General features: G+C 49.1%; 1 protein-coding gene across 1 annotated transcript; it reads left to right on the top strand.

Annotated features, from left to right (window-relative positions):
• Positions 1-10561: 10561 nt before the first annotated feature.
• LOC149914648 (olfactory receptor 14C36-like) lies at positions 10562-11518 on the top strand. The gene has a single exon (XM_090126475.1). The coding sequence runs from the start codon at positions 10562-10564 to the stop codon at positions 11516-11518; it is 957 nt and encodes a 318-aa protein (XP_089982601.1).

Genomic DNA, 11518 nt, shown 5'->3' with positions numbered 1-11518 from the left:
CATATATATGAACAGCAAAGAAAAATGAAGTGATAAACATAAATAAATATTATAATCAGTAAGAAACATAAGTATGTTATTGTACAGAGTGAGTCACTTGCTGAGACATGTGAAGTTTAAGCCTGCTGAAATGTGACCAGGGCATCATTTTCCTCACTGCATCCTTGAGCTCCTGGTTCCTCATGCTGTAAATGAGGGGGTTCACTGCTGGAGGCACCACCGAGTACAGAAATGACACCACCAGGTCCAGGGATGGGGAGGAGATGGAGGGGAGCTTCAGGTAGGCAACCATGCCTGTGCTGACAAAGAGGGAGACCACGACCAGGTGAGGGAGGCACGTGGAGAAGGCTTTGTGCCGTCCCTGCTCAGAGGGCATCCTCAGCACGGCCCTGAAGATCTGCACATAGGACACAACAATGAAAACAAAACATCCAAATAAGACAAGGACACTACACATAATAAGTCCAACTTCCCTGAGGTAGGAGTGTGAGCAGGAGAGCTTGAGGATCTGGGCAATTTCACAGAAGAACTGGTTGATGGCATTGCCTTGGCAGAGAGGCAGAGAAAATGTATTGGCAGTGTGCAGCAGAGCATTGAGAACACCACTGCCCCAGGCAGCTGCTGCCATGGTGGCACAAGCTCTGCTGTCCATCAAGGTCCCGTAGTGCAGGGGCTTGCAGATGGCAACGTAGCGGTCATAGGACATGATGGTGAGAATGCAATACTCTGCCGATATCAGAAAGACAAACAGGAATGTCTGGGCAACACATCCAGCATAGGAGATGTGCCTGGTGTCCCAGAGGGCATTGGCCATGGCTTTGGGGAGAGTGGTGGAGATGCAGCCCAGGTCGAGGAGGGCGAGGTTGAGGAGGAAGAAGTACATGGGGGTGTGCAGGCGGTGGTGGCAGGCTACAGCTGTGCTGATGAGGCCGTTGCCCAGGAGGGCAGCCAGGTAGATGCCCAGCAAGAGCCAGAAGTGCAGGAGCTGCAGCTGCCGCGTGTCTGCCAACGCCAGCAGGAGGAACTCGCTGATGGAGCTGCTGTTGGGCATCTGCAGTTCCTGGGCATGGAGTCCTGTGCAGAGTGCAGAAGATAATGACGAGTCAAGACCATTCGCACAAACACTCTTCCCACTACTATACAGAAGTTTTTCTATGTCTATGGATAATGTTCATTTAACTCCATTACGGGAGTTTAATTTAATGAGCTTCACCGTACCTTAATAAGTAGAAACTTATGGGGTTCTTATTTCCTCTCTTTCTCTGATCATATCTCAGCTGCCTGGATATTTTGCTCTTACAAGCCATTTCCATGTCTCATGTCTTTACCTGTCTGCACGCAGAGTGCCCATCTCAAGTTCTCTGCATTCAAAGTTCTCTTAGAGAAAGCTGCCTGTTTGCAGACAAAGTGCATTGTTCCCGTCTGCAGAGAATTACGATAATTTCAGCTGGTGCTGTCCTTTGGGAGAGGAGAAACTGAAAGCACTTGAGGACATGATTCATATAACAGCAGAATGAGAAATGTACAATTCAGGATTCTCAGTGCTCATATTCCACAGCTCCTTTCAGATTTCTGTCTAAAACACTTCCCCTTTCCTATGTACAGAAAATGGAAAATCCCTGCCTTCTCTCTCCTCTTGCAAAGTGCCTTTGGAAACAGCCTACAGTGCAGTGTAGCTGTGATCCCCCTGCCCAGGCAGCAGCTGTGGCAGCAGAAGGCCCCTGCCCTGCCCTGCCCTGCCGGGGGGCTCCTTCCCCCACACATCTCCCCACAGCGCCGTGGGCAGCTCCCCGGGCAGGCTGAGTGCTGAGTGCTGAGTGCTGAGTGCTGAGTGCTGAGTGCTGAGTGCTGAGTGCTGAGTGCTGAGCCTGGCAGGCGGCAGAGTCCCTGGCCCGGCACACAGCCCCTGGGGCACAGCAGGGACCTGCTCTGCAGGACAGCCCTGGGCACCCGGCTGCAGCCCCGGCTGCACAGCCTGCAGCCGTCCTGGGACACGCAGCCCTCAGGGCTGTGCTCTGATGCTGCAGCACAGAAGCCCTCAGCTGGAGCAGGTCTTTTTCCGTGATAAAGAACCAGAGTTTGCAGCCTGATCTGCAATGGGATGTCACCAGCATAGTGATCCCTGCAGAAAAAGCCACAACATTGCCTGCAATGAGAAATTACCTTGTCAAGGGTTGTGAGCAATGCTCCTTCAGTGATCTCACAGCCTGCAAACGTACCTCACAGCCTGTAAGCACTTTCCTTCTGTCCCAGCCACCTGCAGATCATGCTCCCAGTCCAGCTGTGTGCTGCACAGGAGCTGCTCCTGGGCACAGCTGTCTCTCTGCTGTGCTGCCCACTACTATAAGCTCCCTGTGTCCCAGGAGCCCAACCCAGCTCAGCAGCAGAGAATGTGATTTCCTTCTCTCCCTCGAGGTATCCATGGCCCTCCTGAACTGAGAGCTCCTGCAACGCAGTAGGGTCATAGCTACAGAATGTACTTCAAAGTCAGCTCAATTAATCAACACATCCACTGGATTCCGAAAGCACAGTTGTTCCTACAAGAAGAAATTTTATCATGAGAGAAACAAATGGCAAATCTGGAAATGCTCCATTCATGACTTGTAAATGCAGTCGTAACATTACAGAACCATAGAAAAGTTTTGGCTGGAGGGGACTTTGAAGATCATCCAGTTCTGGTCCCTAGCCATGGCCAGAGTTGCCAAACACCAGATCAGGCTGCCCAGAATCTCATCCATTCTGACCTTGAATGCCTCCAAAGATGGGTCATCCACAGCTTCTTTTGGCAACATTTTCCAGTGCCTGTGTGTAAAAAAATGTCTTCTTAACATCTAACCTCGGTCCCCTTTTAAATTTAAAGCTATTTCCCCTTGTCCTGTTTCTATCAGGCCATCTCACCCTAACACTAAGTTTAGGCATTTCATCTTCAGATGCAAACCTTGGGGCTGAAATGGGATTCTGTTCCTCACAGGATCATGGGACCTAGAATCCCCTTAGCTGAGTTCAGATGTGCACAGTGAGGTGTCTGTGTGTGAGCCCCTCATCTGAATCCTTGCTCTTTATTCAACAGGGACTGCACTGCTCACACACACACACTCAGGGATGACCAAGGTGCCTGGGGTGATCCTAGCTGTGTGCTCGTGCTTGTAAACTGTGGTGGAAAATCTGTGAGACAGACAGCTCCTTCCTGAGCATCAGCTGAGGGCCAGAAGGGAGGTATTCTTGGCCATCCTAAATGCCACCACAGCCCTGTGCTCGGGGCACCCACTGTGCCTTTTGCACCTGTCCCCATGGAGCATGTTGTGTCATTCTGCTGACCAAAGGGATGAGCTCAGAGCACAAGAGCCAGATCTTCCTCTCTGCTCCATCTGTGGCATAGTCTGGAGTTCAAGGCATTACAAAGCTATGACACATCTTCAGTCTTTCACTGATGACACCTTATTAGTTTGCTCTGGGTCTCACTTGAATGGCATCAGAAGAAGTCTGGGGTTATGCCAGTTCCCAGTTGACAGGAAGCTGGCAAACATTGTTCCAGTTTTAAAGAAAAGTAAGAAAGAAGACCCCAGCAATTATGGACCTGTCTGTCTCACTGTCTCTCAGTGTGTTAAATTGATGGAGAAAATAATGCTGGGAGTTATTGAAAAACACCTGAAGAGGATGAATTAAGAAGAATTCTGTCATTGGTCACAGGCAATGCTTGCTAGTGAGGGGAAGGTCCTGTTTAACTTAACGTCCTTTTGTGAAGTGCTCACCCATCTGGTTGACCAAGGGAAGCCAGCTGCTTTCAGTGGAGCTTTTGATACTCTTTCTCATAGAATTTGCGGCATCCTCTGGAGTTCAAGGTGTTACAAAGCTATATGTCACATCTACATTCTTTCACTGACGACACCTTATTAGTTTGCTCTGGGCTCTCATTTGAGAGGCATCAGATGAAGTCTAGGGTCATGCAAGTACCCAGTTGACAGGAAGATGTCAATCGTTGTTCCAGTTTTAAATAAGAACAAGAAAGATTATCTAGGCCATTACAGAGCTGTCGGTCTCATTTCTATGCCTGGTATAATTATGCAAAAAAAGATGCTGGTATTTACTGAGAAACACCTCAGTAGAATAATTCTGTCAGTGGTCACAGCCCACACAATTTCGTGAGTGGAAGTTCCCGTTAAACTTAGTGTCCTTTTATGACAAAATCACACATCTGGTTGACCAAGGTAAAACAGCTGATGTTATCCTTGAGGATTTCAGTGGAGCTTTTGATATTCTTTCTTAGATAATTCTTCTGGACAACATTTCCTGCATAGGTCTAGACAGAAAAAACTGCTGGGTGAGCAGTGAGCAGTTGGCCAATGGATCCTGCCCAAATGATCACATTAAGTGGAGTTCGATCAGGCTGGTGGATGGTCACTAGCAGGGTTTCCCAGGGCTCCATTTGAAGGCTGCTTTTCTTCAATGTTTTTGTGAATGACTTGCATGTAGGACTAGAAGATGTTTGAGCCAGTTTGCTGGTGACACCAAATTCGGTGGAAATGTTTCCTCCATTGAGGGTGGAGAGGACTTACAGAGAGCTGTGCTGGAGTTAGAGAACTGGTTAAACACAACCACATGAAGTGTAACAAGAACAAGTGCCTGATTCTGCACCTGGGTAGGTGCAACCCTGGACATACACACTGACTGGGAAATGGGATACTGGAGAGCAGTCCCAATGAAAGGGATTGGGGGTCCTGGCCAGCATCAAATGGAACGTGAGTCAGCAGTGTGCCCAGGCAGCCAGGAAGGCCAACTGTCCTCTGAGTGCATTGAGCATGGCATTGCCAGCTGGGTGAGGGAGGGGTTTGTCCCACTCTGCTCTGCACAGCTGCAGCCTCAGCTGGAACACTGGGTGGACTTCTGGGCACCAAAGAACATAAAGGACATAAAACTATTGGAGACAGTCCAATGGAGGGCTCGAGCACTGAGACATCTGAAGTTCAAAGTTCTGTTGTGATTGAGTACATGTCCAGACTGGGCCCTTCTCACATCCCACATCCTGGCATGAGACACACTGCCCACATGGGACTTGGGCCTCACGGCATCCTTGCACCCCATGCAGAGTCTGGCAGCTGCTGTGCCCTGGTCTTTCATTTGACATCAGACAAACCTCCATCCCACTGCCCCAGGAAGGGCCCTGAGCCAGCACGAGGGACACGATCTCCCTGCCAAGGCTCTGGGGATCAGGCCTTGGCCTTTCTGCTTCAGAAGACAAAGGAGGCTTTGCTCAGCATCACAGCCACCATCCCAGTGCCTTGGTCTGCCTGCAATCACGGCTTCCAATTATCTGCTCTAACAAGTCCCTGGGGAAGCTGGCTTGTCCATGGCCCTCAGTGGGGCCCATTAATACTCCAGGAAACTTCACCGTTCCTTCTGATTTTGGCTTCTTGAGCACTTCTTGCAATCTTCTCTCAGCACTGGAGGTGGATGGACTCAGCAGCAAAAGTCCCGTGGGGCCCATTACAACCTGAAGAGCCCTCCTGTGCCTTGTGCCTTCCTGTCATCTTCTTCAGCTGTTCAGAACTTGTACAGCAAACTGGAGAGGTATCTCGAAAGTGCTTAAAGAGGAAGACAATGATGGGCATTTATGAAGACTATTTATTTATTTATTTTATAGTTGGGTTTAAACAAGAAGTTGCAGCAGCACTTTGTAAATTATATTGACCCAGGATGTCCCCTAATGAGCTTTGCCCCATCACTGTGTGGACAAATGTCCTCCCCAGCTACTCCACCCCATTTCTACTCCCATTGGCCCCATGGGACTTGCATCAGTTTTTCTCACATCACACTTCTCTGCATTCCTCCACTCGGTGTTAAACCTCATTTTACCAACTCCCACTGGCTTTCCTCAGTGAACCAGCTGCACAGGGGAAATGAAAGATTTTTTTTTTTTTTTTTTTTTTTTTTTTGCCATCAGCTGTAAACATCATGCAATTGAATGAACAGTAGAACAATGTAATCAACTGCATGCCTTGTCCAAACCACACCTAATGAGGTTTGTCTTTTACTGGGAATATCTGTACAAGAAATATGTTAGGCAGAGATAGGAAGACATAGATAGACAGTTAAGGAGTTGATCAAAGAGTCCATCAGACTTTGCAGAGATGGAGCACGTTCCAATAATCTCCCTGAAGTTCACAGATCAGCCAGATAACTGGGAGGTATCTGAGTGAACAAAGAGCAAGGGAAGGAAAAATTTGTAGAGCAGTGGGAAGAGCATGTGTCCAGATGGCCTGCAGAAAACTTGCCCTGAACCATGGTCATTGATTTCGGAGAGCTGGAGACACCTGGAGGATGAGGGACATCAAATACACAGCAGGGTAGAGCAGCGGTGGATGCTGGGCATCGGTCACAGGGCATTGGCACTGGCACCAATTCCTCAGAGAACCAGCTGCACATGGGCAATGAAAGATTTCTCTTTTTTCCAACAGACAGAATTCCTTCCTGATGAACAATGAAACACAGTCTGTGTCCCTGTACGTGAAGGCTTGTGTTTCCTGCTAACACAGTTCTGCAAAATGTTGTTCTTTTTGGAATAAGATAGAAAGGACACAAAATCCCCTGAAAGACTTGAATTTTCAACTTAAAAAAAACAGATCTCATGAGTATTTCAGAACTTGAGAGGTGCGTTAACTCATTTTCACTGATTTCTGTCTTGGTCTTCAATCCATTCAATTCAGTTCAGTTGCTTCAGTTTTATTGACATGAACATCTTTCAGACTTACAGCTTCAAAAATAAAAGAAAATCCGTCTGTGTTTTGAACAGAGCCTGGCGCTCCCCAGAATTTCCCTGCCGAGAATTGTCCATGGCAGCTCTCAGTGTTCCCACTATCTGGGTCACACTGTGGTACTGAGATCTTCTCACGTTCTCAGACCTTGTTTTAGAAGGTCACATGCAGCACAGGACGCTTCACGCCCTTCATGCCAGGTAGCATGCCCCATTTCACTGTGAGCTCACATTCACCCTAGCTTTCCTTTTGCTGTGTATAAATTTCTGAAAGCCCTTCTGTCTTTGATATGTCTGGGCAGGTTCAATTCTGTGTGAGCTTTAGACTTTCTAAATTAATCTCAGCAGGTGCACTAGGACAAACACTCTGCATTGCTCCCAGCTGACCACTTCTTGTTTCCAATTCCTATATCTGCTTTCTTTCTGTACCGTACACCACAGACACTTGAAGAAGCCAAGGTGTGCTCTCCTGAAACCCAAAGGTGTGAGGTTGACTTTTGCCCTCCCTTCAGACTCCTCAGCTCCACCATCCCATGGCCACTGCAGACCAGGTTCACTTTGACCTTCAACTTCTCCACCAGCCCTTCCTTGCCGGTGAGTATGAGATCTGGCAGAGCACCTCTCCTCTTTGGTTCCTCTGAGGTTTGGCGAAGAAACTGTCAGCTGCGCTGTCCAAGGATATCCTGGATCTTGTATGCCCTGCTGTGCCGTCCCTGCAGCAGATACTGGAGTGAAAAAGGCCCCCAAAGGGGACAAGGGCCTGACAACATCAGGCTCCCATCTGTCTGCAGAGGGCACCTTCCACTTGCTCTTCCTGATCAGGAAGCCAGGAGCAGACACTGTTGGTCTCCTCGGTTTGCCATTGCCATTCACTCTGACCTGGCTGCTCTGCCATCCCCAGGAAGAGCTCAGTGCACTCCCACAGAGAGCAGTTGCCCTTCCTTGTCTCCTCATCCATCTATCATAAAGACTTGTGCTACAGTCCAGTTGTGGAAGCCATTAAACCACGTCCCTGTGATCCAAGCAAGAACTCAGACCTGCAAGTGTACAAAGCTTTCTAGCCCAGCACATATTGGTGTTCTCATTCGTGTAAAACCACATAAGAAATCGTCCTGTTCAGGAGGCATTATTGGATTCAGTGCATCCATGGTATCTATGAAGGTAGCACATAATCATGGGACCCACTGTGGGGCGCCAAGTTGTCCAAGCAGCATGGACACTCCTGGGCATGGCTTTCCTGAAGGCCCTGTGCTGCATTTGCAGCTGCATGTGAGTGTGCTGGACAGCCCTGGGAACTGGTATGACACTAGGCTGCTTCTGATGTCATTCACATGAGAGCACATAGAAAACTGAGGCTTCTTCAGGTGAAGAACACAGATGTGTGTCAGCTCTGTAGTGCCTTGAGCTCCAGAATAGGCAGCAGATGGAGAACACAGGAAGATCTGCCTCTTCTTTTGTGAGCTCATCCATTTAGTCAGCTGAATAACTCTGCATGCTCCTTGGAGATGAGTAAAAAAGACATACTCCAGTGCCCTAAACGCAGTGGTCTGCTGTCATTTGGGATGGCCAAGAATACCTCTGTTCCATCTCTGGCCCTCAGCTGATGCTCAGGAAGGAGGTGTCTGTCTCAGGGATTTCCCAAGCACTTCCCAAGCACTAGCACACATCCAGGAGCACCCCAGGCACCTTGGTCATCACCCAGGGTCTGTGTGTGAGCAACTGACTCTCCTCTGGAGGACCAAGGACTCAGAGCAGGAGCTCACATGCAGGCAACTCCTTGTGCACATCTAAACTGAACCAGAGAAATCTCAAACCCATTTCCGCCATAGGGATTCCATCTAGGGATGAGATGCCAGTACTGCCTCAGCTGGATCACTGCCCTGCTAAGGGCAAGTCTACCCATCCCTGTCCATGCTGTGTGTTCTTTTCGTTACAGCAACACTGAATGAAGGACTAACAACAGTATGTCTGGAATTCGTCCTTGTCCAGTGGGCATTTGGTGGTTAATTCAGCATATTTCAGAGTACAATCATGACACTGTTGTCATTCAGGAGCTGTTGGCCACAGAGACCCAGGGACATCGCATGGGAGATCATTGGGAGGATAGAAATCACATCTTCCGCTGCTGAGCTGTTCTGAGCTCCTGGGACACAGGGAGCTCCTACAAGTGGGCAGTGCTGCAGAGACACAGCTCTGACTAAGAGCAGCTCCCGTGTACTGTGCATCAGTACTAGGGGCACATTCGGCAGGTGACATGAAGATGGAAGAGAAAGGAGAGAGGGATTACAGGATATAAGGGGTGTGAGCAGGCTGCGACCTCACTGCAGGAGCATTGCTTTCAGCCACTGACAAGGTAAGTCTCTCACTATAGGTAATGCAAACACTTTTCCGAGAGGGATCACCGAATCTGGCACATCCCAGTGCAGATCAGGCTGCATACACTCTGTGTTTCTTTATCATGGAATAAGAGCTGTTCCAGCTGACGGCTTCCCTGCTGCAGCATCAGAGCTCAGCCCTGAGGGCACATCAAGAGAGAATCCTGAATGCATTTTACCTCTCTGCTTTCCTTTAACGTATATATTCTTTCAGTAAAGCCATGGGAACTCTCTTAGGTTCCCTTTTTCATTTGAAAAAAATGAATCTGAAGACGGAGTGGTTTCTGGACAGCAAATAGGAATGCAGAGATTTGGGCTGGTGTCTGCATGCTCAGTCAGGGAAATGGCAGGAAAACAGCCCCCAGGATAAAAATCTGCAGACCACAGAGATATGATCAGGGAATTACCCCCTTCAGTGCAGGGACCTTCCTCTGAGCAAGCTCCCACCTAGAAAAGCCTCTGCCCACATGACCATGGGGTCCAATGCATGAACCAGCTCCTGTGCAGGCAGAGCTCCAGCAGAGCAGAGCAGCATCTCCCCAGGCACGTGTCCATCACCCTCTGCAGTGCACAGGGGCTGAGAGCCACTGCCTGGGGCTGTGGGCAATGCAGTCTGTGAGGCTTGGAAGGAGCTGGCTTTCCCTTAATGAGATGCCATCATTAGGACACATCTCCCTGAGGTGTCCTTAGGAACCGTGAGCTGACCTTCAGGATGCAAATATTTTCCCTAGTCATGAAATCAAAGTGCAGGGAAGAAGCAGAGAGATGCAATATGCAAATGCTGTGGGTTTGGTGAAATCAGTGTTAGGGGTCATTTGCAAGATGTGTGGTGATGAGGCACTGCTGAAGTACGTCGAGAAAGGGTGAATACACAGTGATGGGCAGAGGACTCCTGTTTTCTGAGCTGGGTCTGACTTCAGAACTTTATGGGAATGCAATCGTCTTGCGTCTGCTAAGTAGTCAAGCTCAGAGCAATTGGAAAGAAACCCAGTCAGCTCCCCTTGCCCTGCACTAAGCAGCAGTGAATCCCTTTGCCTCTCAGGTCTTACAGCTGTTCAGACTTCAGCAAACACTCCTTAGGCATGGTGAGCAGGATGAGAATTTGTAAGAAAAAGTGATCCCTAGAACTTCTATTTTTTATCCACATATTTTTGGCATTAACATTCAGATGCCAACCAGCACTTCTGCATTAGAAGTGATTTTATCTGATACATTCTGAAAGTAAAGTTTGACTCCACACCATCACCATGGTTCCATGTAACCATAGGGACAAGTCTGCTTCATTGAGATTAAAAGTGCAGAGACTCACATGGCAAATTTGACCTCATGAAATGTAGATCACATCATGGAGATGAATGAACACAGCCCACATGGAAAGACTTGTCCTTGACTTTTATCCTCTTTGAACAGGTCCTTGTGCCCAGAAGTACTGCAGATGCCCAACAGCAGCTCCATCAGCGAGTTCCTCCTGCTGGCGTTGGCAGACACGCGGCAGCTGCAGCTCCTGCACTTCTGGCTCTTGCTGGGCATCTACCTGGCTGCCCTCCTGGGCAACGGCCTCATCAGCACAGCCGTAGCCTGCCACCACCGCCTGCACACCCCCATGTACTTCTTCCTCCTCAACCTCGCCCTCCTCGACCTGGGCTGCATCTCCACCACTCTCCCCAAAGCCATGGCCAATGCCCTCCGGGACACCAGGACCATCTCCTACTCAGGATGTGTTGCCCAGACATTTCTGTTCGTCTTTTTCTTTTCAGCAGAGTATTGCATTCTCACCATCATGTCCTATGACCGCTACGTTGCCATCTGCAAGCCCCTGCACTACGGGACCTTGATGGACAGCAGAGCTTGTGCCACCATGGCAGCAGCTGCCTGGGGCACTGGGGTTCTCTATTCCCTGCTGCACACTGCCAATACATTTTCCCTGCCTCTTTGCCAAGGCAATGCCATCAACCAGTTTTTTTGTGAAATCCCCCACATCCTTAAGCTCTCCTGCTCACACTCCTACCTCAGGGAAGTTAGGCTTATTGTATTTTGTGTCCCTTTGGAGTTTGGGTGCTTTGTATTCATTGCTGGGTCATATATGCAGATCTTCAGGGCCGTGCTGAGGATGCCCTCTGAGCAGGGACGGCACAAAGCCTTCTCCACGTGCCTCCCTCACCTGGCCGTGGTCTCCCTGTTTCTCAGTACAGGCATGGTTGCTTATTTGAAGCCCCCCTCCATCTCCTTCCCATCCCTGGACCTGGTGGTGTCATTTCTGTACTCGGTGGTGCCTCCAGCAGTGAACCCCCTCATCTACAGCATGAGGAACCAGGAGTTCAAAGATGCTCTGCGGAAACTGATGACCAAAAGTGTTTCGAAAGCAGTGAACTGCCCACCTTTTTCTATCTAA

Source organism: Phasianus colchicus, chromosome 29, assembly GCF_987193195.1.
Source record: "Phasianus colchicus chromosome 29, bPhaCol1.hap1.1, whole genome shotgun sequence".
Taxonomy (NCBI): Eukaryota; Metazoa; Chordata; class Aves; order Galliformes; family Phasianidae; genus Phasianus; species Phasianus colchicus.
The sequence above is the reverse complement of the archived record's forward strand: the minus strand, read 5'-3'. Positions and strand labels throughout refer to the sequence as shown.